Below are 26,305 nucleotides of genomic sequence, written 5' to 3'. Positions count from 1 at the left end.
CAGGGCAGGAGGCCGGGGCAAAGGTGCCCCACGGCCTCCCACTCATCCTGAACCCATCCAGAGCTGGTTCCTGCGCCCAAGTGGGTTCTCCCCATCCTCCCTCTGCAGCCAGACACTGGTAGTGTGGTGTAACCAGCACCTGTGCCAAGAATGACACCCGGGGATGGGGGCTCCAGCTGCCCAGCGGCCTCTCGCCAGGGCTGGGCAAGGACAGCCGAAAAGCCAGTGCAATGGGGCAGGGGCCCAGGCCGTGGAGCGCAGCTCTGCAGCCCCCCTACAGCTGGAGACCCCACAGCAGCAACCCAGGAGGCCACGGGTTGGGGAGGGGGTCTCAGCACGACACTCAGTGCTGCATCCCACCCCTCCTCCAGCAACCCTCCTTCCCCTCCTCCAGGACCGAGGGGCTGTGGAGGGGCTCAGCACCCCCTTAAGCACCCACAGCCCCCATCCCCTCCTTACCACCCCCCCCCCAGGGCTGACCAAGGCTCCCCCCGGGGACACGCCGGGGGTCTACAATCAGCGGTCGGGTCCGTGGGGGCGGGCAGGGGGCTGCCAGGGCTGGGTCAGGGCTGGGCGCCGCCCCCGGGGCTGGCGACGGGGCGACAGCCCATCCTGCGGATGGAGTGCAGGGCGACGGTGCAGCAGCCGCGCAGCAGGGAGCTGATGTTGTAGATGGGCTGGTCCTGCCGGCGCTGCGAGCGGCACAGCCAGGCCACGGTGGGCACGGCCGGCACCACCACGGCCAGCAGATCCACGATGAAGTGGCGGCTCCAGTAGCTCTTGGACGGGGCGGCCTCGCAGCCGGCGGCCTCCGGAGGCTCCTCCTCGGCCGCGCAGGCGATGGCCACCGAGGGGCTGGCGCTGGGGGGCTGCCGCACCGCCAGGTTGCAGGAGCCGCCTCCCTCGGTGGAGGTCGTGGCGTCGGGCTCGGCCGCCGGCAGGTCCGTGGCGGCGGTGGCGGGGTTGGAGAGCTCGGGGCCGGGCATCACGTCTTCCATTTCGGACACCCAGGCTGAGGTGGGGCTGCCCAAGCTGCAGGCCTGGGATTTGATCACCTTCTCCAGGATGGTGTCCAGGTCGGGCTGGCAGGGCACGAAGTCCGTCTGGATGGCCCGCTCCTGCATGCAGCTGGCCTGCACCCCGGCCTCCACGCCGCCACGCAGCCCCAGCAGCTTCTCGTAGGTGGAGCTGGGGGGCAGGCGGGCGCCCAGCTCAGCCCCCGGCTCCAGTGGGTCCGTGTGGCCGGGAGCTTCCTCTGCCCCGGCGAAGCCGCTGTCGGCCCCCTCGTCCAGCGAGATGGTCTGTGAGCCCCCCACGTTCCGGTCCCCGGCCCCCTGGTCGCTCAGCTTGGTGTAGGTGGAGCTGCGGGTGAGGGATCGGGCCGGGGACCCCCCAGCCGACTCGGCGGCCCCCTCCTCCTTCAGCGCCCCGTTCTGTGCCACCTCCATGCTGTGCAGCAGCGTCTCCAGCTTCTTGTTCTGGATGTTGATGTCCACGAAATACTTCTGGAGCCCTTTGTCCTTCTCCAGCAGGTTGTTCTTCACCGTGTCGATGACTTGCTTGAGCTGCTTGATCTCCTTGCGGGCCTCCTTGAGCGCCAGCTGGGCTTCCACGCGGTGACACTCCTCCTCAATCCAATCCTCCTGCATCCGCGACAGCTGCGTCTTCAGGTCCTCGATCTCGGCGTCCCTGCGAGACAGGGCGAGGGGCTGCAGGGATGGACCCTTCCCCTCACGTGCCCAGCAGGGAGCTGGAGCCGGATTCCCCCGGGGTTGAGACCCACGGGTGGATTCGGGGGCTCGGGGGACCCTCGGGAGCAATGCTCAGCCCTGTGTGGCCGAGGGGTTGCAGAGCACAGGGCTCCCCAGGGCTCCCCAGGGCTGCTGGGGACGGGCAGGTGCCCGGCCCGGGCGCGTGGCAGCTGGCACGGCAGCGAGGACGTGCCTAAGCCCGAGGAGCAGATGGGGATTAGCCACCCTCTGACGCTGGAGTTCAGACCAAGCGTGGCAGGGACTGAGCTGGGGGGTGCAGGGAGAGCAGGGCCAGGGGTGTGGGACGCAGGGCTCTGCAGCCCCACTCTGGCTGCGTGAAGAGGAGAGTGGCCAGCGGGTCAGAAGTTCTCCTCCCGCTCTACACTGCTCTAGGATGGCCACATCTGGGGTCCTGTGGCCAGTTCTGGGCTCCACAGCTCAGGAGAGACAGGGAAGTGCTGGGGAGAGGCCAGTGCAGGGCCACCAAGATGCTCAGGGGACTGGAGCATCTGCCTCATGAGGAAAGGCTGCGGGACCTGGGGCTGTTTAGTCTGGAGACGAGGTGACTGAGCTCAGAGGGATGTCGTCAACACTTAAGAGTCCCTAAAGGGTGGGGAGGAGGATGAGGGGGACACCTTGTTCTGGTGGTACCCAGTGACAGGGCAAAGGGTTACAGGCACAAGCTGGAACACAAACAGTTCCACTTAAACACAAGGAGAAAGTCCCTTGGTGCTGAGGTGAGGGAGCCCTGGCCCAGGCTGCCCAGGGAGGGTGTGGAGGCTCCTTCTCGGGAGGTTTCCAACCCCACTTGGACACGTTCCTGTGCCCCCTGAGCCAGGGGAACCTGCTGCAGCAGGGGCTGGGGCTGGGGGAGCTCTGCAGGGCCCTTCCCACCCCCACCACTAGGATCCCGTGGATCTGTGGCTCCCTGGTTGGAAGTGCAGCAAGGTCAGCTGCCCACGTGCCTGAAACACCATGAACCAAGTGCCCAGGGACTCGGCACAGCGCCGGGCATCCAGTGATCCCCTCCCCATCCCTTCCCACTCAGGAGCTGCTGCAGCTGGTGCTGGGGGCCCCTCCTGGCACTCCCACGCCGGGGGGTCTGCAGCCAGCGCTCACCTGTCCTGCAGCCGCTCCTGTGTGTCCTTCAGCCGCGCCTTGAGGTGCCGGATGCAAACCTCCTTCTGCTGCAGCGGGGTCAGGTACTGCTCCGGCGTGGGCGGCTTGATGCCGTGGTTGTCGCTGCACAGGTTGTACTTGGCCGAGCGCCTGCGGGGACACGGCCGTCACCCACCCGCCGGGGCTGCCAGAGGGGCCCCAGGGCATCTCCTGCTCTCGGGGTGCAGCCCCAGAGGAGCCCTGTGGGCAGGGGGCAGGGTGGGTGTGCCAGGGGGCTGTGGCCACTGAGCCCTCTGCAGAGCTGCAGGTGCCGGGGTCTCTGCGTGCCCAGAGGGAGCTTTGCAGGAGTGATGTGGATGGAGGTGCCAGGGGTGGGATCAACCCCCTCAGTGATGGGTAACTCCTCCCAGGATGGAGCAGGTCTGGAGCTGGTGGCTGTCCTGCCCGTGGACAGCAATCTGGGGCACCCATGTCTGCTCCAGGACCCTCCTCGTGCCGTCACTGGGCTGGATGAGGTGCCCAAAGGCCAGGGGCAGAGTGGAGAGCAAGGGCTGGGCAGAGCCAGGGCTGTGTGTCAGGGCTGGGTGGCACACACAGAGGTGGGCATGGCACGGGGTGCTCCTGCATGGCAGCAGGGCGGACGAGACACTGTCTGCACAGCAGCAGGTTGACAGGGACACTCTGCACAGCAGCAGGGTGACAGGGACACTGCACACAGCCAGGCAGCCCAAAGCCCCCATGCATGGCAGCCAGCAGCCTCCAGCCTCCAGCCAGGACATGAGGAGCGTGCCACTCGGAGCAGCCAGGCAGGACTGTGGCCCTGCAATGCCCCGTGGCAGCAGCTCAGCCACCGCTCCCTGCTGTGGTGTGGGTGGGCTCTGATCACCCTCAGGCCCCTTGCACCCCTCTCAGATTTGAAGGCACCTCTGGGAGGTGTCTGGGGACAGGCAGGAGGGGCCCAGCCTGGATGGCCCCAAAGTGCTGACACAGGCTGCTGAGCCCACAGGGGCTGATGCTCATCCTGCAGCTCGGTGCCCGGCTCTTCGTGCCCCCCTGAGAAGCCAGAGCCTCCGCTGGGCAGCACAAGGGGAAGCTCTTGTGCACTGTGCCTTGGCCCTGAAGGGCCTGGGGTGCTCCTTGGGGTGCAGGAGCAGTAGGAGGGGAGCGTGCAGCGTGCAAGCCACAGCCACGGCGGGACAGAGGGAGGGGCAGAACACACGACAGCGGCAGTAGAGAGGTTCGGAAGAGGATGGTGGAAGGCCTTTGGGACACAGAGCAGCGGCTCCAGCAGCTGCCAAAGCACACAGCCTCGCTGCAGCAGCCCCAGTGCCCGGTGGGGACAGGGGCACCGCTGCTCCCCCCTGCCCGGGGGGCACCCGGCAGCCGCCCTGGCGCCACGGGTGATGGGGGTTACCTTGGGGTGGGGCTGCTGTCGCTGCCCTTGCAGGAGCCTGAATTGCTGCTGCTGCTCAGCGAGGAGGTGCCGTAGGTGTCCCTCCCGGGGGGCGAGGGGCGCCTGGAGGCAGGGAGAAGAGGCTGTGTCTCAGGCCGAGTGGCTGAGGGCGCTGGAGACTTAAAGAAGGAGGCAAAGCCACTCCGTCCATAAAGCCCGCGACTGCCAACCACCACACCGAGAACACACAAGACAAAAGGACAAAACAAACAGCGGGGATCAAAATGGCACAGACATGGTGTGACCGAGGGCACAAGGCAGAGCTGGAGGGGGCTGCCCGCCCGCTGCCCACCCCCCACAGTGCCATCCTGCAGCCCCAGGGACCAGGAGACCCTGCTGGGAGCCCCTGGGGAGCACGGCCCTGGCAGAGCTCAAACCACCCCTCTGCCTGCTCCCAGGACAGCACCTACACCTGGGGCTCTTCCCTCTGCCCGTGCTGCTGGAGGCAGCCGGTGCCTACAATAACATCAGCCCAGCTCATGGAGACAACTGGGGTGGAGTAAAAGGGGTTTCGTCTCTATTTTCCCTCTGCCCTCCACCACTGCAGCTCCAGCAGAGGCTTTGCAAGGGCTGACACACCCCTCAGCATCACCCCCCAGCCCCAGGGCCCTCCTGCCTTGGCCCAGACGGACAGAGGGAGGCGGGTGCAGCGCTGGGGCCGCATGCACGGACAGGGACGTGCAGCGTGGCAGGGGCAGCCACATGCAACCCCCCAGCAGCTGGGCCGGGGCTCGGTGCTGCAGTGGCAGCGTGTGCTGGAGCTGGGCATCGCTGCCTCCTTGCTGCCAGGCAGGAGAAGTGCCCGGTGCCTGGTGCCAGAGGCCGCAGCATATTCACCTTCGGGATCCGGTGGACGAGCGTCTGCTGCCCGGCAGAGACATGGCGGCAGGGCCGGAGCGTGGGGAGCTGCGGGTCAAAGGCAACACAGAGAGAGGAGGTGAGGGCAGGGAAACGGCCCTGGGCTGGCACAGGGCTGAGCCCCTGCAGCAGGGCAGCAGTGAGTCCCCAGGGCCACCTCTGCATGGACAGACTCCCTCCCTCCCTCCCACAGCCCAGCAACGCCGGGACGCTGCGTGCCCGGGGCCCTGCCCTGGCAGGACTTGCCTTGGGCACTGAGGTAGGGTTTTCTTCATTTATAAGGCAAACCAGCAGCACAGCAGGTACCAGCCCGTGGCCTAAAGCCCCTTTCCCAGCTGTGGGACAAGCTTTCCCCTGACCCCAGGGGTGGCTGGTGGCACTGCTGGGGGCAGAGATGGGACAGGCTCAGACACCCTGCCCTGACCTTGCCATTTCCACCCAGCCTGGCAGTTGTGCCCACAGAGGGCTGGGCTCCTGCTTTTCCTTAAATAAGCCAGAATCCCTCAGTCCTCAGCGAGCTAAGGTGAGGAAGCACAGATCCCACCTCACATGGCAGCAGCAGCTGATCCCAGCCAACACAGAGCCTGTCTCCCTGTAAACAGGCCACATGCAGAGGCTCAAAGCCACTGGCAGGAGCTGCTGGAGGAGGCAGCACCTCAGGCACAGGGCTGAGAGCTGCTGCAGCCCTGGGAGCTCTGATGGCATCTGCTCAGCACATCCACCCTCACATCCCCCCCATTCCCCCTCCATGCCCCACACTGCTGGGGTCAGCACTCAGACTCCCTCCCGAGCTCACACTGCCAGGACCTGCCCCAGGTTTTGGCAGCTCCAGCCCAGAGCAGCATGAGGGATGGGACCAGGCAGCTGATAATCGATGGGTGACACCAAGTGCTGCTTGGCCCTGGCCCAGGGGAGCACGAGGAGCGGGATGAGGAGAGGAGGAGGCACAGGCAGCTCACACCACTGCACCCCTGTGCATCTGCCACTCCAGGGTTAGTTTTTCCAGGCTACCTCCTGTCTAATGCTCAAAGCCCCCAGCAGCCAGCCCAGGCCTCTGCTCTGCCCAGGACGTGCTGCTCCCCATCCCCATCCCCGGGAGCTCGGGCAGAGCCCCGAGAGCTGCAGCAGCGACAAACAGCCCCGGCGAGCCCCCGGCACACAGCAACCAGGAGCTGGGGGTCCTGGTGCTCCCCTCTGGGATGGATTTGCAGGGGAGGCCCCTGGGCAGGGGGCAGCAGCGCTCTGCCCTGCCAGAAAACCGCTCCTGAGCCGCAGCGTGTGCGGCCGGGCGGCTGCGGGCGGCGCTGATGCGGCAGCGTGAATCAGCATCCAGCGCCGGGGCTGCGGCACAGCCCTGGCTCCAGCACTGCCTGGGCTCTGCCTCGGCCCTGCACAGCCCTCCTGGCTCCAGCACGGCCCTGGCTCCAGCATGGCCAAGGCTCTGGCATGACCCTGGCTCCAGCGTGCCCAGGCTCCAGCTTGCCCCTGGCTTTCCAAGCCATGGGGTGCTCTGAGCAGCTCCCAGGAAGGGCTTTAGGGAGCTCTGTGGCCGTGGAGAGGCTGACTCCTCACCCCCTCACAGCCCCTAGTCCCAGCCCACAGTAGCCTGGCAGTGCCTGGTCTGTTACCCACACACCACACTGCCCTGCTCAGGGGTCTCTGTGTGCTCCAGCACCAGGTAAGTGCCAGCACCACAGATGGCACAAGTGCATCCAGCACATGGGCTGGGACCATGCTGGGGGCTCCTGTGAGCTCCCCCTGCTGCATCCCAGCTGCCTGCTGCCAGCACTCACAGCCAGGAACGGCTCTGAGGGAAGCCTGGACTCAGCCTCATGCCTGGCGAGCTCAGTTTTTCCTCCTCCTCCTCCCACTGCTGCAGACTCGTCTTGTGCCCACACCAAGGCTCGATGTCTGTCACGGTGGGGTGAGGAACTGAGAGCAGCCCCGTGCTACTGCCACAAGGAGCCTGGCCAAGCTCTGCCCATGGGCACCAAACCCCCATGGAAGGGGCAGCCCCATCCTGCACCCTGCCTGGGGCCCTGTCTCACCAGGGTGCTGAGCTCTCTGTCCCCTCCCAGATGGGTACTGGCTCTGCCTCACCAGGCAACCCCAGGGTGGCTGGAATGAGCAGGCTGGGATGGAGCACTGGCAATAAATTGTCCCTTTCTTTATTCCCAAAGCATCAACAGGCCATTTCAGTCCCCCCAAAGCCTCACTGTGCCCATGGGCTGCCAAGGACAGGCAGGTCAGCACCAGAGCTGGAAATACCCCATCCCACAGGGCACGTGGTCACTCTGCCTCCGAAGGCAGAGGGAATCACCTGTGCTCACAGCTACAACAGGCACCTGGGCCAGGACCAGAGAATCACACAAACATCCCACTTGCAAAAGACATTTAAGCTCCTCGAGTCCAACCCCTCGCCTCACAATGCCAAGCCCACCACTGAACTGAACCACATCCCTCAGCAGGGGATGAGAAGCTTCAGCACAAAGGGAGCCTGGCCACAACAGCACAAGGAGACCCACGAGCTTATCACATCTGAAGTGCCACAAAGGGAGAAGCAGAGAGACCTCTGTGTGCCCACTGATCTGCAGAGGGGTCCATTCCCACAGAGGGATGTCCCACAGGACCTGTGCCAGCCCAGCCCCCACCTCCCCACAGCGCCTGGCACTGCTGCTGGCTCTGGCTGCTCATCACTGAGGCCCTGGGAAACACACAGAGAGGAAATGAAAAGCGTCTGAAGATGAGTAAGTGCATCCCTGAGCGTGCTGTGAGGAGGAGGATGGCAGCTGCGAGGGCCAGGAGACACAGGGGAGTAGCCAAGAGCAGGTCACTCAAATCTCAAAGCCATCAAGAGATGGGGCTTGGGGCAGGAGGCAGAGCAAAGCTGCAAGGGCACAAGGAAGAGGAAAGCCCATCGAATCAGGGGGCTGGCATGTGAGCCCATGGGGCACAGGGTGGGCAGGTCACTGCTCTGTGTGAGAAGCATCAGGGATGGGGAAGCATCAGCTCTGCTCACAGCAGGGAAGGCAGCAGGAGAGGAAACCCACAGGGCTGGAGGACAAGGTGCCACTGCCAGCAACTGCCCCAAGTCCTGCAAAGAGTGGATGAGACTGAGCCAGGTGTCGTGTGCCAGCTGAGAGCCCATGTGGGGAAGGGGCTTCCTCCACCTTTGCAGAACGAGGAACATCAGGAACATCTGTCAGGACACAGAGTAAATGTGGTAGAAACCCTTCCTTGAGGCCTGGTCCCTACAGAGCTGAGGAAAACAGCCCCAGAGGAGAGGATGTGACCACAGCACAGACTGTGGAGAGACCCTGAGGCGTCAGAAGCTGGTGCTGGACCCAGAGACACGACCTGCAAACATTGATTCCCATGGCTGAGGGGTCCATCCCCACAGCTACACCACTGGGATACCAATGGCGCTGCAAACCATCCCCGTTTGCTTCAGCATCTTCCAAACAAACCCCAAAATGCAGCTGAGGGGAAGGGTAGGACGAACACTGCCCATCACAAGGGTGAGTGCTCCCCTGGAGCCATCGACTGCAACACTCCCTGTGATCCACCTGGCCCAGGGTGCAACAGAAAGGCAAAACAGCATGGAAAAGGGGCTTATTCTGTGCAGCACAACCAGCTCAAGGAGCTCCTGCTAAACAAAAGCAATGGTCCTTGACAAGGAAACAGCCAGAGCTACAGCACGAGGTGCTGATGCTCCCCTGAGAAGCTGATACCTCATGCAGGGTGGGATGGAGCAGAGCCAGGCTCAAGTGTCTCTCGCCCTTAGGACTGGGAGACCCCAACACACCATCACATTGTGTCACAACCACTGTGGGCAGCAGAGCTCAGCCCTGGGCACGACTCAGCTGGCCACTGCTCCCCACACCAGAGTGGTGTCCAGCAGCAGCATCCCCAGGCACAGCACATGTCTCATCCCTACCAGCACTGGTCACTCCCCAGCAGAGCCTCAGCATCCATCCTGGGGCCAAGAGCCACCTCCACTGTCTCTGTCCTGGGGTGGGTGACAGCCCTGGGTGCTCCCAAGCTGCATCTGCCGGTGAGTCCCTGTCAGACAGGACCTGAGGCACTGCTGACACACAGATCACACCAATGCAAAGCCAGATGGGTGGCAGAGAGGTGGCACTTCCAGCAGAGCACCCCGAGGCACCTCAGGGAAGGATTTGCCGAACAATTGTGGCTCAGCCATCATTTTGGGATTGCTGCCTCACAGAGGTTCCTCTTTGGCTTGAACACAGGCTGCTGCCCCACGCCACGCTGGGTCCTGCCCGTGCCAGCCATGGGCAGCCAGGCCAGGCCCCTCCTAGAAGCTCCCTGCCTGGGAAATGGGGCACAGGACTCCCGCAGAGACCCTCATCATGGCCCCAGTGATTCCTCAGCTTGTTCCCCCGCAGCTTCCACAACTGCAGCTTCTCGCTTCAAGCCCTCTCCCCCTGCTCCCATTCCATAGAGCTCAGGAGGACCCAGCTGCTGCCCCACCAGCTCATCCTGTCACCATGGGGCAGGGACAGAGCCAGGGGGGCTGAGGGAGCAGCCCCAGCTGTGTCCTGCACCCTCTGCATCTCCCCACACTCGCTGCTTCCCTTGTTGGGGTTCCCCTCACCCTGCTGCTGACAGATTTTCCCCTTGCCCTGGACGCATCCCATGTCAGGAGCATATGCAGCAGTGGCACCAAGCCTGAGCTCCTGAGAGCAGCCTGAGGAGGGTGCAGGAGCTTGGGGAGCAGAGCAGGGCTGTGCAGGAGCCCAGGGAGCAGAGCTGAACCATGCAGGAGCAGGGTAGAGCCATGCAGGAGCCCAAGGAGCAGGGCAGGGCTGTGCAGGAGCCTGGGGTGCAGAGCAGAGGCATGCAAGAGCCCAGGGCAGGGCTGTGCAGGAGCCTGGGGTGCAGAGCAGAGGCATGCAAGAGCCCAGGGAGCTGAGTAGAGCTGTGCAGGAGCCCCAGGAGCTGAGCAGAGCCAAGCCCGGCGCCTTCCCTGAGCCTCCCTCCCGCATTCTCAGCCTTCCAGCACTGACAAGATTAAAAGCAGAGCAACAGGGGGAGGGAAAAATCACAGCTTTGGGTTTTTTTCCGGCGGAACATAAAGGGCTCCCGAGGAGACCTCTCTGCCTTGCAGCAGGGCTCTGGTTTCCTGTCACACTAAAAATAAGGCAAGTGCTGAGCGTGGCAAACAAGCAGCGGCCTGATCTGGGACAGAGCGCTGTGTCCCTGAGACTGCAGCAGCGCCAGGAGCAGTTTGTGTCTGAAAAGGGACCGGGAGCCAGCTGGGTGGTGGTGGGAAGGAGCAGGAGGCAGCAGCCAGGGCTGAGGCTGGCACAAGGAGGGGGTCAGTGCCACAGGCGCCATCCGAGCTGCTGGAGGCAAATGCCGGCTGCCTGTGCGGGGCAGCGACCGTGTCTGTCCTTCTCCTTCTGCCATGGGCGGCTTTTGGGGGAGACAAGAGGCTGCTTTGCTGCTTCTGGGGAGTTTCCAAGGGAGAGGAGACACCTCCAGGGCTGGGAAACTCTGCTCAGGCTGCTCCCAAAGCAGGCAGAGCCTCACCTGCATCCCGCAGCTGCTCCAGCCCACGGCAGGGCAGAGCGCTCAGGGCAAGAGCAGGGACAAACTGCACAGGGGCTTTATGCAACACCACCAGGAAAATCAATGCTGCTGTGAGCTGTTGTATCACGTACCAACATCCAGGAGCAGCTCCTTTTATTCTCCTGATTGTTATAAAACGCTGAGTTGACACCCAGAGATTACAGGAAAATAGAGCCCATGTGAACAGGTCGGGTTCTGCAGCCCGTGGCCTGTCCAGCTGACCCAGCCACGGCACGGGATGGGCAAGGGGCAGTTCCTGGGCCTCCTTAGCTGGAAATAAGCTGCCTGAGGAGAGGGAACGGGCTGCTGCTCTCTTGCTGGGGCCACCAGAGCAAATGGCACAGAGCCCCATGGCAAACCCTGCAGCAACAGAGTAGGAGCAGGAGAGCTGGTCCTGTCCAAGGGCAGGAAGGTCGGCGGGTTGGGGATGCACGTGAGGTCAGAGCCTGCAGCCCACTCCAGGCCTCTGCTCTGCTGGGGAGCTGGGCTGAGGACCCTTAAGCAGAGAGCAGAGCTCACTGCTTAACAAAGGCAAAAACATGGAAGAGAAATTCCAGCACAAGAGCCAGCCCTCCCCTCCACACCACCCCAACCATCTGCCTCCAACCAGGGCTGAGGGACAGGCAGCGGTCACACTGGCCCAGCCCTGGCCCAAACCTCTGTGTCAGCCCACTGCAGTGCTGCCGAGAGGCAAAGCCCCCTCCTGACCACCCCCCCACCCAGGGACCTCTGCAGCCTGGGATGGGGGATTCACACCTTCTGGCACAAGGTGACCAAGGGAGGGGGGAAGGATGGAACACAGTGTTGCCGAAGCAGAGCAGCGGCTGTGTGCGACACAGGCAGCACTGACCTTGCGGAGAGGAGAGGGAGAGGGAGAGGGAGAGGGAGAGGGAGAGGGAGAGGGAGAGGGAGAGGGAGAGGGAGAGGGAGAGGGAACCCAGCTCATCTGGCAGCTCCTGTGGCCCTTCCAACACCCAGCATTAGGCCATTAAATCGTAAACCCTCAGTTGCACAACAGCTCTGGCTCCTGCAACGCCCCATGGTGCCGGAGACACGGCTGCAGGGAGCTGGCGCATGGCATCGGGGGCTGGGGCATGCACGGAGGGGCTGGGGCATGGGATGTGCAGCTGGGGCATGCAGGGAGGGTTCAGGGAGTGTGCTGCAGCTCTGGTGAGCGTGATGCATGGCCAGTGCATGCAGAATGGGTCTGAGGCTGGTGATGCAGGGCCGGTGTGTGTGATGCAGGCCCAGGTAGGGGTAACGCGGGTCTGGTACATAAGATGTGGGTCTGGTGAGTGTGCCGGGGGCTGGTGCATGCTGTGAGGGGCTCGTGCATGCCATGCACGGCTGGCAGGTGTGACATGTGCCTGGTGCATGCCGCGGGGGTCCGGTGCATGCAATGCAGGGGTGCTGCGGGCCCATGCATGACCCACCCCGAGCACCCTCTGTCCCCTGGACACCCACCCCGTCGTTCCCCGATGCGCAGCGGCGCTGGCAGCCCCGTGCTGCGGTCCCCCCGCTGCCCCCCCCGCATCCGCAGCCAAAAAGGGATGAGTCACGGCGGGCTCCGGCTCCCCCCCGCCCCGCGCCCCCCGCCCCGCTCACCTGCGCGGGGCCCCGCCGAGGTCCGGGATGGGGGGGGCTCAGCGACCTGCCGGGGAAGGGAGAGAGCGGTGAGCGGCGGCGGAGCGGGGCCCGGAGCCCCCCCAGCCCCCTCTAACCCCCCGCCCCGATGTCTCCTCCGCCCCCATCACCTGCGCCGGCCTCCATGGGTGCGGCGGGAGCGCGGCGGCGGAGGGAGGGAGGGAGGGATGGAGGGATGGATGAGGGAGGGAGGGATGGATGGAGGCAGGGAGGGAGGGATGAGCCTTGCAGCTGCGTAATTTGCCTCCCTCCTCTGCGCTCTTAAAGCGACGGCGGCGCGGGTGCCCCCCCCGGCGGGTTTCCCCCCGTTTCCATGGCAACCCCGTTCTGCCGGGGCAAAGAACCCGCCCCCCGAAAAAAACAGCCGGTGTCTGAGGCCCCTCCCCGGCGGGTCGCGCTCGGCTCCTCTCCCCGCGTAACCCCGGCGGCAGAGGAGGAGCAGGAGGAGGAGGGTCGGGGGGGCCCGAGGCAGCCCCGTGCTGCAGCCACCGGCCCCTCGGAGACCCCCCCAGCGCCGTCACTTTCCCCCGGCCGCTGCCATCCCGGGGCTGTCCCAGCGCCCAGTTGCTGACGCACCTTCACACAGAGGAACGATAAACACGTCAACATCTTTGCCTCAGGTTAAAGCGCGTTCGGGTGAGCCTGGAGGCAGCAGGAGCCTCGGCTGCGGGGCTGGCAGGGCAGGGCGGGAGGGGGGCGTGGGGAGTGGGGTCACCCTGTGCCCTCCCCACTCACCCGCTGAGGATCGTGCCGGGGGTCGCCCCGTCGCAGCTCTCAGGCCCGGGCCCGGCCCTCCTGGGGCCACGCACACGTTTTCCTCAGCACCTAAACCCTTCCCAATTAGCTAACGAGCAAACCGCGGCTGCGAGGGGCTGCCCCGGAGCCAGCCGGCAGCGAGCAGCGGGGCTGGGGCCGTGGCCTCTACCCCGGGCTGCCGACAAACCTGTTCAGCTCTGTCAGCAGGCGCCAGTCTCGCTTCCAGGACTGTTCCCTGCAGGATTTGTACCTCGTGCCTCCTTTACCCCGACACACAGACTGGTTTCGGGGCTTCCCACCTCTCCTGCCTGCCTCCAGCCTCCTTTTGCTCCCCCTTTCCTGGCAGATCTCCTTGAAAGCAAAATCCATGTGAGATGCAGAGACCTTTTGGATGGCTTTTGAGGGAGGGAAACAGTATTTCCCCCTTCCCTTCCCTGGCTGCAGTGCTCAGGTACCCAGGCACTGGCAGGGCAAGGGGCTCACCAGGAGCTGTGGGGAGCCAGGCTGACAGGACCCTCCCTCTATCCCCAGCTGGATAAAAAGAGACCCCCAAGGCCCAGGGGGTTTGGTCCTTAGGAACAAACTCCAAGGAGCTCAGGGAGCAGCTTCACACAGTTTTTATTGGTTTCATCCCTGTTGCACTGCACACATCCAACAGCCCACACTGCTTTGTGGAAACACTCCCCAAAACGCCAGCAAAGGGTTAAAACTTATGCTAAAGGTGACAAACAGCAGGGAACTGGTAACATTTCATTGTAAAAACAGGTCCACAGGCAAATGAGTCCCGAAGCAAAGGGGCTGGGTGAAACCCAGCATGGCAGGATTGCTAGGGAACAGGATTTCCTCCTGAAGCTTCCCCTGCCTTTTAAACAGCAAATGAGCCTTAAAGTAGCAAATCCTGAACGGGCTTTAAAAGGGGAAACTTTAAAACAGGCTACACCTTTGGACAGAGGTTTAACAAAGCTTCCCCCCCTGCTGGGGTGAGGGATCCACACCCGGAGCCTCACCTCAGAGAAAGGAACCTCTGGCACAGGGGTTTAGGGGCTTTGGTGAAACCTCTCCCAAGGCACAGCTTGCCTGGGTCCCAGTGACATGTAACTGAATAAATAACTGCTCAGGGCAGGGACAGCTCCAACAAACCCCCTGGGGAGCAGCCCCCAAGGGGGAGGGAGCTGGACAAGGCATTGGACAAGGGCCTGGGTGCTGAGGCGTGTCCCGAGCTCAGCGGGCGCCGAAGGCGGGGCCGGCCGTGGCCGTGATGTCGGCGAAGGGCCGGCTCTGGTGCAGCTCCAGCACTGACTGCTGCTGCAGAACCAGGAGGCTGTAAAACGTGGCGGCGGCCTCGCGCCGGCTGCTCGTCCTGCACAGCTCCTGCAGGCTGAAGCAATGTGTGCCTGAGCTCTTCAGGTGCTGCAGGGGGCAAAGAGCAGCGTCAGCCAGGGCGGCTTCCCGCCAGCAACACACAGCCCTCCCCAGCCCAGCCCAGGAGGGAGCATGTGCTGCTCTGACAGGGGGTTGTGGTGAGCTGGGGGTTGGTGGTCTCTGCTCTCCACTAATGAATGACAGGACAAGAGGAAATAGCCTCAAGTTGCCCCAGGGGAGGCTGAGATTGGAGCTGAGGCAGAACTGTTTCCCTGAGAGGGGTATCAGCCCCTGTGCCAGGCTGCCCAGGGAGCTGGGGGAGTGCCCAGCCCTGGAGGGATCCCAAAGCCGTGGGGCTGAGGTGCTGAGGGCTGTGGGTCAGTGCTGGGCTGGGCAGGGTGAGGGCAGGGGATGCGCTCCAGGAGCTTCAAGGGCTTTTCCAGATGAAATGATTCTTCCCTGAGAAGACTGTGAAGCCAAACTCTGGCATTAGGAAGAACAAGGCTTAGACCCAGGTTTGGTGTGCTTGGTGGCTAAAAGCCACTCCCCACGTGCTCTTGCCCTGGATCTCCATCACCTCCTCTCTCCCTGCTCAGCCAGTGCCCAGCTGCCAAGAACCAACATGAAGGAAAAAGAACTTTTCTGCTGTGTTTGTTTTTACCCACCCCCAACCAGAGCAACACCAAAGGCCCAAAACACTCAGGCAAAAGGTCAGAGAGCAAGGGCTTAGTGTTACAGCAAAGGTTCAGCAAGTGCCAGTGACCCTTGCAGCTGTGGCAGATGATGCCAGGGCACACGCTCAGGGTGCTGGTTCCCTACACCCACACAGTTCCCACCCTGCACAGGGGAGGCAGCAACAGGATCAGCAGCAAAGTGGGGCAGTTTCTGACAAGGTCCAACTGAAATCAACACCCAGGTCTGGCATCACAGCATCCAGCATCAGTACCTGCAAAGTTCGTAGTAACTGATGAATCCTTTTGTTCCACTTGACTTCTTCACTGCTTTCCTCACTCCTCTTCAGCTCCTTGAAAGGAAACAAAACAAGTGTGCGTAAAAATAAGTCACCCAGCCCAATGGTAGCATGGACAGGAGTCAGAGCCCAACAGGAAACCCAGCTGGAGCTGGGCATTTTGATGGCCATACTCAGGGTGTCTGGGACCCCCTCCCACCTCTGCAGCCACATCAGCCTCTGGGAAGCAGAGGAAACTCTGTTCTTCCTGCTATAAAGAGCCAGAGCAGGTGCAGGGACGTGTCCCCTGCCACGTCCTGGTGAGCCCTGAGGAGCTGCACAACCAGACACGGCTCTGCCCTGCTGGGATCCTGGCAGCGTCTGTACTGCTCAGGGGCCAAAGAGCATGTTCCAAAATTTGGCTTTAGATTTTAGACTTTGGCTTTTAGATTTTTGGCTGGAGCCAACAGGAGAAGACTGCCCCTGAGGCTCTAAATAAGGAGTGTTTCCCTCCCAGGCTGTAACCTGGGAGTGGTGGAATGCCCACAGCCCTGATTATGGAGCTGTAAAGTTTCTGACTGGCAGAGTATGTGCCAGAGATTCACTGTCAGCTCAGGATGCCATCACTTTTTCACTGGTTTCTGAGACAGAAGGCACTTGTGGAACGAGGCAGAGCTGTCAGCTTTGGGAACACATACGTGCAAGTTGGCTTGCTGAGCCTCAGTGGCTGGGCCCGCTGGGTTGCTCACTGAGGGGGAGCTCTCACAGAAGGCCCTTCCCTCCTGCAGCTGGAACAGACAGGACCATCAGCCTTCACACATACAGGATCATTCTCAACTACACCATTCTGCTCAAAGAAAGTGCTGTCAGAAACGTTTTCCCAACACATTTGATCCTTGCTGTTTCTCAGCCAGGCAAAGCCCTTGCTGCAGTGCTGGCCCTGGGCTCAGCTGGGGCACACACCTGCAGCTCCCTCTGCCCTTAGGGCCAATCTTGGAGATCTTTTTCAGCTTGAAGGAGCCTCCCATTCTCTGAAGGATACCCTTCCACATAAGGTGGCAGGCACATGAGGAAATTGTCCGTATTTCCTCAGTATGAGACCCAAAAGGTGAGGTTTTTCCCCTGATAAAGATGATTGCATTTATCTCTCCAGTACAAGGGGCTGCATTTCATGTTCAGGTTTCCTTTGTAGTGATTACACTGCAATAACACCTTAATTCATCGTTCAGTCACAGTGAGAGTCTACCAAAGGGCTCACAAAGACACTGCCATGACACAAGCCCCTTGGTGCCCTGTCACAGGCTCCAGCATCCTTCTCAAACACCTGCCCGTGGTCTTGCAAGGGGTTCGAAACAGAACCCTGGCACAAAAGTGACACCAAGAAATACATTCCTCTGAAACATATGGAAACTGCTCACTATGGCTTCACCAAAGTTATCATCAGATTCAACTCTGCTACTCTGTGATGTCAGCTTAAAGGGATCATTTCTAATGTTTCTCTGGGTTTCTGAGTGAGCTGACTCCTGCAGGTAACTCGGCTCTTCAACTATCAGCATCTCTGTATAACACAAAAACAAGGTTTCAGAGGAAATTGCTGTGAATCTCTGTCCTTAAAAATAACCCCCAACACTGAAAAACACAAATCACACCCTTGTTAGCAATCCTTGAGAGATGAGGCCAGAATGAGTAAACACAGAACAACCCCCATTCCCTTCCAAGAGGGTTGTTCCTCCACCAAGGGCTGACCCTCAGGGACGTGCAGGAGGTGACTTTGCTGATGGACATCTGAGGCAGACACACAGGTTGCATTTCTAGCAGAGCAAGGGAGTGAAAGCAGATCCATCACCTCCTCCTCAGAGCTAAAATGGAACATTTCTTCTTGCTTGGGATTAACCAGAACACAATCTCCAAGACACAAACAGAAGTTGCTTACAGGGGTTTGGAAATGCGGAGAGCAGTTTGGTGAGACTCAGAATTAAGGGAGAAGCAAATAGAATGAAGCCAATGTCCTTCACATTTCACCCTTTTGAATTCTAGACTATTGCACACAAACACTGTGCACACGTGTCCCAAACATCATGTGAAACAGAAAATATTATCCAAGTGCTAATTCTGCAACACCACAATTCAAACATTACCTCTGATGTCTTGCTCTTCCCTCCTTTCCTCCACTGCAGGCTCCCCCTGTCTTCCATCTCTGCTCATCTTAAAGTCCCGACTCTTGAAGCATCTTGCAAACAACTGCAAACAATTACTTTCATTTGGTTGCTTTCAGAGTATCAGGTCAGGTTAGTTGCAAACGTCAACACAAAGGTATGAACAGGAGCAGGTTAAGCACTGCTGCAGATCAGGTGTTTGAGTTGGGTCATTCTGAGTATCTGCTTGTTTTCCCCTCAAGTAACAGCCTTCTGGAGCTTCAGCTTTGGCAGAGAACTCGAGGAGGAAACATCTTAGGAGCAGTTTGGCTGGTTTACCCTCGAAGCCCGCCAGGAAAGGAGGGGTGACCGAAAGGAACCCCTGCGGTGATGTGTGTGTGGCTGTGCCGCCCCACGCGCTGCCGCCTGAGCGTTGTTCCTCCCCGCTGAGAGCGAGCTGTAATTCTGCGTCTCGACTCTAAGCGGTGAAGCTGCGCTGCCAAAACGAGCCACAAAGCCCTGCTCACAGCCCCTACCTCCCACAGCTCTCTGTTGCCCTTAACCTGCAGCGTTCACACCCTGCCATCTGCATCACCTGCCGTACACACTGATCTCTTTATCACCACCTCTCAGCCTACAGCTTCTTGGAGTGATCTATCAGAGACCACGTGGAGCCACGAGAGGTTTTGACAAACGCTGTTTCCATGAGAGGGGGATGTCTGACGGGTGCAGGAAGAGCAGCCACAGCCACAGGGAAGGGCAGTGGGGCCCCCTTCCCAGCCAAGGTGTGTGAGGGGCCAGGAACCCCTTGGTGCTCTGACAGGCAAGGCCCCAGCTGCTCTCCAGCTGGATGCTTCCTCTCTAGTTGGGGAAGTCCAAACCCAACAGACATCCCATCTTTACAAAGCCACCAATAAGCATGTTTAAACCTTTAAAAGAAATGCAGAACACCACCTACTCCAACCTAAACCTCCTCTGGCACAACTTGAGGCCATTTTTTCTATTTCTGTCACTTGTGACTTAGGGGAAGAGACCAACTCTTCAGTGGCCACAGCCTCCTGTCAGGGAGGAGTTGCAGAGGGTGCTCCTGTCTCCCCTCGGCCTCCTCCAGGCTCAACACTCCCATTCCCTCAGCCCCTCCCCAGCACCCTTGTGCTCCAGCCCCTTCCCCAGCTCTGGCCACGCTGCAGCCCCTCAGTGTCCCTGTGGCAGTGAGTGAGGGGCCCAGCACTGAGCACAGCCCTGGAGCTGCAGCCTCCCCAGGGCCCAGCACAGGGGGACAGTCCCATGATCTACACAGTGGCATAAAAAGCTGCAAGGAATTGGTGTTTACCATTTGGAGCTCAGCATGAACCACAGGCAGTGTGGCCTGGCACAGGAGGTTTTTCACACCTCCTGATTTCTTCCACATCATTGTTTTTTTTGTTGGGGGGGCAAGGTCTAAGGTAGTCAGGAGGTCTGTGTAGTTGTTCAGCTGGTTGTAGATGGTGGTGTAGTTGAGTTCCTTGTCTACATCCACAAGCAACTTCCTCTTTCTTTTCCCTTTTTTCCCCTGGGTGACAGCTGAATAGAGCAGGTTAAAAAAAAAAAGAGTCTAATGAGGTGTATTGACAGAACACTTGAGCACAAAAAAACAGCGCTGTGAACCCACTGGCCTGGCTGCTGCCCTCCTGCAGCACCACACAGGCCTGAAAAAGCAAAAGACAAGTGCACAGGCCATTTTTCCAGAAGTTTCATGAGGTGCATTCTTGTACAAGGAACTCAGGGTGTTTACTGACAGGAGACACACGACTCGTACTCAAGAACCAAGAGCATGAAGACACTTAATGAGAACACTTGACACCAACAAGGCAGAATGTGCCACCTTTAATCCAGCAGGAAGTTGCTGATGTACTCAACAGGCTTATTTACCTCATAATTAATATCTGTATTTGCCAGTTTAATCCTTCAGCAACTTAATTAAGATGCATGTAGTGGAGAGGAGAGGAAGAGAGGGATTGGTTACACAGCCAGAACTTCCTCACCATTTGGCAGGCTGGAAAATTCCAGTAATCAAAGTCCTGGTGTCAACACAAACCTGTTTGTTTGCTAACAGCCACCAATGTGACAAGTGACATTTGGATTTACTCACAGAAGAGATGAAACATTTTTCTTTTGGGGTCTTATTAAAAGTTCACACAAAGGCCTGAGAGTTTTAAGATTGTTCCTCACAATAAAAGTCACTGAGGTGTCTCTAAAAATAGAAGTTCCTCAGCTGAAACCCTAAGTGGGACCTGCTTTGGCAGATGATCTCTAAAGGCCCCTTCCAACCCCTACCACTCTGTGATTCTATGGAACCCCAGGAGCAGCCAGGACCAGGCTGGTCTCACAAGACTGCAGAGCAGGTGAAATCTAAAGCAGGAGTAACCTGCTCTGCAATTTTTTTTCACTACCAAGAAGAAAACCAAACCTGGTTAATGCAAACATTCAGCAAGAAACTCATCAGGTTCTGACCTGGGTCATCAACTGGCTCGAGAACAAATCCTTCTTCTTTCAATAAAGGCATTACTTCATCCATCAGAGGACTGGCCTTGTCAGCAGTGGTGTCTGCACAGCTGGGCTCAACTGCAAGAAACCCCAGCAAATAACACCCATTATAAACCAGTTTACAAGAGGTGTAATAATTCCCCATCTCACAACATGGAATGATACCAGACAGAAAAGATCAGCTTCAGTGCTTTTGTCTCTCATCTCCCAGTGTCTTTGGGCAGCCACAGCCAGCACTGCTCTGCTCACGCTGCTTGCTGGCACCACAGCCTGGCTGGCCACTGGCCAAACACACGGAAGAGTTATTTGCTGCAGGAAAACCCACCTGATGAAATGCATTCGGGGGGGAAAGTGTTTCAATATGTATCTGTTTCCAGTTCCAGGCAACTGCAGAGAAGTGTGGACATCTCGGTCAACATAAAGGCCCAGGTGGTCCCAGCACTAGTGTAAGGAGGGGCAAGGGCCACTGTTTTCCTTTAAAGCTGTTCCATATCCTCAGTTTTAGAGTGTGATGGGGGTATAAAGATTTAAGGTATAAAAATATTTCCAGCAGTATTTTCTTTCATCAATATCAAACCAAGAGGAGGCTCACAGGGATTTTATGGACTGCCAAAGGGCCATTTGTCCCTGAAACCTGGAGCCAGAAACACTCGCAGGTAAAGTTCAATGTTACAGCTTGCCCTTAGTCAGCTTCCCCTTCCCTACCAAAGGACATCACCCTGACCAAGTGGCAGGGAGGGGCAAGGGGTGTCACAGAAAGGTGTTTCTAAGCAATGTCAGGTCATACATCTGGAATCCCTAGGTCAAATTAAATGACACCTAAAGTGGTGGATGAGGTAAAAAAAAAAGGCCAAATAAATGAAGAAAGGAATGAGGCTGAGGTATGATCCACAGGTGATTGTGAGCAACTCGAGGCATTAATGCAGGGACAGAGGGGTGGTGAGAGGACACTGCAAACTCACTGGCCATGCTGATCTCTGGCAGAGCTTGGAACAAAGGACACTCTTCCTCCATTTCATGGACATCTTTCTCTAGGGCATTTTGCTCATCCTGTAGCAGCATTTCTTAAACACAAAATGTACAGTTTCAACCGCTCATGAAATAGCCCAATAGAGCCCAAGGTGCTTACTGAAGGGTGATTCCCTGCAAACAAGCAATGCTCAGCTTCCACGGGGGGCTGGCAGCAGGATAGCCATCCTCAACAGCACACACAGCACCCCCTTAGTCTTCATTTTGACATTTCCACCTTTTCTTTGAAAAGTATGATATTGATGCTGCTCAAAAGGTACAAATCTATAAAGGTTGATGCAAATAGGGTAAACCATGAAGAGGTAGAAGCTACTTTGCTGCCTCTGTTATTACAGTAAGGATAACAACATTGCAGTTGCACATTTGAAACTATCAATGAAGTTGTTAAACATTAAATATAAACTGAATGTCCTTAATTCGAACAAAAATGGACTATGTCCTTTGAAACAATTGTACCTGGCTGTATCTAAGGGATCACAGATTTAGCAACAAGTAGAAAAAAGGAGTATGAGAAGGACAAACAACACAGAATGCAGGTGGGGAGATAATCACCTTGCTTGTTTTCCTGTAAGAATAAAAGCATTTGGAAAGAAAGGGATGGTGTTAATCTGTGGCAAACCCTACCAATCATGTCTATGTCATTGTCCTCATCTCCAAACCCATCGTGCTCAAAGCAGTGAGTGTCCTCCAGGTAGGCAAACTTGCAGGCGCTCCCGCCGGCCAGGGTGAGATCGGCGGCCCCGAGGCTGTTATTGCTGCAGTGGCTGCAGCTCGGGTTTTCTACTGCTTCTTCATCTGAATAAACACAGAATTCCTGATGCTTCCACTGCCTGAATGTTTGAAACACATTATTTATCCACTTCCTAATTGTTTTTTTCAAATAGCTTTGAAAAGATTGGGAGCTATCCTCTACCTCAGGCAGACAAAACTGTTTCTTATTTGCCCTAATTCAGTAAAAAGCAGAAACTGTGTGGTTAGATTCTCACTCTCTGGTGTTATGTTGCTCAGAGAGAGCACTTAACACAGAAATCTAAGCATAAGACAGCATGACAGGCCATTTGGCACGAGCACAGAAGAAATGCACTTTCAATAACAGGGTTTTCACACCTAGAAAGGACTCAAGAGTGTACAAAACGTTGTTTCCTTATGGAATGTTTCTACTTTCTCAGCCTCTCTCACCAAAGTTTCGATCACAGAGAAGTATTTTGCTGTCATAGTCCTCTTTAAGTGTGATGTCTTCCACTCTGCTCTGGTTCAAGGCAAAGTATTCAGCAACATCAATGGCACTGATGAAGAAAGCATTATACAAAATACAGGGTGAATTGAAACCATGGGCCATCCAGCTGGAATGTGAAAACTTGCTCCTAAACAGCTTTCGGTTCTGATGTTTGACCACAAACCCCCCAAAAAGAACTTTGTGCCTATGGCATTGAAAGTACTCAGGCCAGTCCTTGCTTCTGGAGAGAGAGAACAACCCTTTCCCACAGCTATTTGTGTTCAAGCTATTTAAGGCTTTATAGGTAAAATTCACTGCTTTGGATTTCCTCCGACAGCTAAAAATAAGTGGATGGAAACCAGGTGCCATACAGTCATTAAACTGGCTACTCCAAGCAGGCAGCTGCTGCCTTTGCCAGCCAAAGTTTCCATGCAGTCCCCAATGTGTGTTGTATGGTGAAGAGGGGGCCTGCAGTGGCTGGCACACGAGAGAGCTGGGGAAGAGTCCCAAGGGTGGGGAAGCATTTAGTCACCTCACCTTCAAAATGCTCCCTGCTCCTGACACCCCCTGAGCAAATGACCCAGGTGTGCCCTCAGAAAGCAATCCCCTCCCAAAAATGGGTAAGGACAAGGGAAACCTTGTCCTCCTCTCCCTATTTCATATTTCTCTTTTGTCCATAATTGTGGGCTTGTGTGATTTTGCTCCCACCCAAGCCCTGCCCTCTACCAGATGCTCATCACCTGTAAATCCAGCCAGAGGGAGCCTGTGGGTAGGCAGCAAAGCACACCTTACAGAGTCAGCACAGCACAGCAAGCAGTGTTCCAGCAGAGCTGCCCTTACACAACACTGCACACTGACACAGCCCCTCAGACTGAATTTATGGTGAGGCACAGAGCAAGCTCTGCTGGAAATCTGTTATCCAGGGCCTTTGGGGGCACCAGAGCCATCAGAAACATGTCCTGGCCTCCTGCTTTTTATCACTTTTTCCACATGAACGCTGACTCGTGTCAGAAAAGCCAAAGCAATATGTTGGCTTTTCACTGGGAGTCAAGCTGACTACTGCTGATAAAACACCCTGGCCCTGAAGAGCAACAGAGCAGAAATTAAATGCAGTTACAGAGCGGAACAGCCCAACATGGTGAGGTCACTCCCGGAGCTTCCTTGGTCTTACAACAGGCTTTATACCAATTTTGTATCTTCCCTTAAGGGCAGAGAGCCATTTGCAGGCTTCACTCAGACCACTTAAAATCCTGAAGTGTGAATTCAGTACAATTTGTTTCACTATGAAGGTATGCTGCTTAAATGAGCTCCCAGGAAGCCTACACAAGCACAGTTTCTGTGACCCCAGCCTTGTAAAGCTGACTTGGAATTTAGGAGAGTTCAGTTATCAAATCAAGTCCTGGTCAGATAACAGGGAGGGTATCTTTTCCTTCTGAAAATAATCAATCAAAGCAGGGGAAGTATTTACCTTACATCAGGCAGTGGTCCTTCGAAATCATGGAATTCCTCAGGCAATGTAATGGACTGAAAAGCAGCCTCAGTGCCATGTTCTGGAAGGTCAATAAGCCCTAAAAGAGGCAGACAACATAACAACAGAACTATCAGTAAAATCCAAGTAATGTTCTCCCAAGTACATATAATAAGCCTATAAAGCTGTCAGGAAGGTCTGCAGCCATTCTCAATAACAGAGGGGTAAAGTTTAGGCACGTTGTCAGCAGGACTGCAAAGTGGAGTTCACAGCTTTGGCTTCCATGTGCTGTAGAAGCCGCATTTTTCACAAACAGAGCCTGCTGCTGCAGGACCCGACATACTGGAAATACACTGGGTTTATGAACAGCTCCTTTAAGTCCCTGAAAGATCCTCCCAGCTGACATTTAGCCTCCAGACTTTCACACTGCTCCAAATGAATTGTTCCTGCGTTTTCTTCTTCTCTCCAGTGCCTAACGCTACGCTCCAGCATCAAATAGTCATGAAGTGAGACTGCACATAGGCGGGAATCAGAGGCTCCTGGAACACTCTGGCTGACAAAGGATTTCTGAAGGTCAGCTCATCCAACCTTCTGCTCAAAACAGGGTTAATTTCAGAGTCAGATCACTTTTGGCTATTTCTGCTGGTGGAGATCCCACAGCATTCTGCGACAGCCTGTTCCAGCATTGTACATCCTCCAGCTGAGGCTTTGCCCCCCTCTTATATCTAGTTGGAGTCTCTGTTGCTGTAGTTGTGACCATTGTGCCTCATTCTCGTGCTGTGCAGTCCTCTATAAGCTACTATGGTATCTGTTCAAAGCAGACAGTACCTGCCCTTGCAATTTCTTCTAGAAATCTCCAAATGCTTACAAATACTAACTAATCATGACAGTATCCTTGGGAATAGATTAGGTGTTTACTGTTCTAGGTATTCTGCAACAGACCAGGTCACAAAGCACATGAGGGCTGGCCAGAGGTGCTGGTATCCTCCTCTTAGCCTTCCTTTTAGACCACAGGGTCTCCCCATTTGTGGCCTAGAGTACAACAAAGACACAGCCTATTGGAAAAGGATCGAGTCATCTTGGCTCCCTTCTCCCTGGCTACGTGGCTGGAGCTCAAAGCGCACCGTCAGACCTGGCACTGACATACTGTTGGACATGCTGTTGGTGCCATCAGGAATTAAAATGAATTAGCTAGCATGGGAGGCTGATTTCAAGCTGCTTCTCCTAAAACCACTCCAGAGAATTCTGTACGTACCTGGGCGAAAGGTTGTCTTAATCTTTGTGAGCGCTTCAGTGCAGTCCGACAGCAGGTACTTTGTTTTCCTGTGGTAAATCCTCACCACCCCCACAAGTAAGTGTCCAGAGGTTCGCAGAGCTATTGTGAACTTGGATGATTTGGAAGAGTTATTCATCAGTTAGTGCATTTTTTGGCAAAAACATGATAATGGAAATACTCCACAGGATTAACAGAGTTCCAGTAACATCCCCCAGTACAGAGCTCTACAGAATTCAACGGGGCTTTGTAGTGATACACAGGATCATGAAGTAAAATGCATGTTCAGAGCTAGGAACCTCCACTAGCTTCTGCTCCTAATCATTGCCCTGCTGAAGCAGGAGTCCTGACCTGCTCTCACCTTATCTAAAACATCCCATCTGACAAACGGTGTAGCACACCCTGAAACAGAGAGCTGATGCACCCATCCTACTATTTGACACTTTGATTATCTGAGTGAGTAGACATCATACCTATGCCATTTTAATGCAAATAAAGGCCATACCTATGCCCTTATTTATGCAAAGCTTTCCCTCACCAAACATGCTGATGCTAGGCAGGCTGGCATGCAAGGGAAAGTAGAGGGGTACTCAGCTGGTACCTCTTGGAAAATGCTTCCAGATAATACCAGGAACATCCTAAGGACACTCAGTTAATCATAACCCTTGCAAGACAGACCAGGAAATCACCTGGTTACCATATAGTAAGCAGCTATTCTGATGGAGAAAATAAAACCTGCTTGCAGCAGCTGAAAGCCTTGGATGTCTTGAGCCATCGATTAGTGACAGTGCAAAGTGATCCTGGCTGTTCCCTTGCATGCCACTGCAACGGCGAGGCCAAGGGCTGAGTCATGGGTACCCGACTGCCTGCAGCTCTGCTGGCTTCACTCATACCTCATCCGTGAGAAGCAGAGGACTGCAGCCTCTGGGACTGCTCCTACAGTCTCTCACAAGCACTATGTTTGCTTAATTATATATTTAACAGCTTGTAATGGGGGACCTGGAAGAAGTCCACTGAAAATGGAAGGATGGATGCAATATATCAGAAGTTATTTATTATCAGATCAGCAAAAGTACTCTCCACAAATGGTCTGGGTGCAATTTCACTGCCTTTTTCTCAGCCCCTTGACTTTGGTTAAGCAGTTGACTTTTCAATCTTTTCTGAGCCCATT

The 26,305-nt window shown here is 56.9% G+C and overlaps 3 protein-coding genes across 3 annotated transcripts in view; 1 reads left to right on the top strand and 2 right to left on the bottom strand.

Annotated features, from left to right (window-relative positions):
- LOC104561730 (peptidyl-prolyl cis-trans isomerase FKBP1A) overlaps positions 1-26,305 on the top strand; it is a 93,407-nt gene that overhangs the window by 13,811 nt on the left and 53,291 nt on the right. The window lies entirely within an intron of this gene.
- On the bottom strand, positions 541-15,519 carry SNPH (syntaphilin). The gene is made up of 5 exons (XM_062008969.1): positions 15,485-15,519; positions 5,161-5,229; positions 4,285-4,485; positions 2,871-3,020; positions 541-1,689 (listed from the first exon to the last, which is right to left on the bottom strand). The coding sequence occupies exons 2-5, from the start codon at positions 5,202-5,204 to the stop codon at positions 564-566; spliced, it is 1,521 nt and encodes a 506-aa protein (XP_061864953.1). The 5' UTR covers positions 5,205-5,229; positions 15,485-15,519; the 3' UTR covers positions 541-563.
- On the bottom strand, positions 15,485-25,781 carry RAD21L1 (RAD21 cohesin complex component like 1). The gene is made up of 8 exons (XM_062008971.1): positions 25,117-25,781; positions 23,862-23,961; positions 22,357-22,463; positions 20,116-20,226; positions 18,956-19,185; positions 17,626-17,728; positions 16,186-16,275; positions 15,485-15,562 (listed from the first exon to the last, which is right to left on the bottom strand). The coding sequence occupies exons 1-7, from the start codon at positions 25,271-25,273 to the stop codon at positions 16,250-16,252; spliced, it is 834 nt and encodes a 277-aa protein (XP_061864955.1). The 5' UTR covers positions 25,274-25,781; the 3' UTR covers positions 15,485-15,562; positions 16,186-16,249.

The sequence above is a fragment of the Colius striatus genome, chromosome 16 (genome assembly GCF_028858725.1).
Source record: "Colius striatus isolate bColStr4 chromosome 16, bColStr4.1.hap1, whole genome shotgun sequence".
NCBI classification, from domain to species: Eukaryota; Metazoa; Chordata; class Aves; order Coliiformes; family Coliidae; genus Colius; species Colius striatus.
This window is presented reverse-complemented; position numbering and strand designations above follow the sequence as displayed.

Coding starts and splice junctions, on each gene's coding strand:
- RAD21L1 (XM_062008971.1), bottom strand. CDS start 25,273: ATGAATAACTCTTCCAAATCATCCAAGTTCACAATAGCTCTGCGAACC. Junction 20,227..22,356: donor TCTCTGTGATCGAAACTTTG/GTGAGAGAGGCT, acceptor GGTTTCTTGCAG/TTGAGCCCAGCTGTGCAGAC. Junction 19,186..20,115: donor CGAGCCAGTTGATGACCCAG/GTCAGAACCTGA, acceptor TGCTCTATTCAG/CTGTCACCCAGGGGAAAAAA.
- SNPH (XM_062008969.1), bottom strand. CDS start 5,204: ATGTCTCTGCCGGGCAGCAGACGCTCGTCCACCGGATCCCGAAG. Junction 4,486..5,160: donor TCGTCCACCGGATCCCGAAG/GTGAATATGCTG, acceptor GGTGGTTGGCAG/TCGCGGGCTTTATGGACGGA. Junction 1,690..2,870: donor CAGGAGCGGCTGCAGGACAG/GTGAGCGCTGGC, acceptor CCTGTCTCGCAG/GGACGCCGAGATCGAGGACC.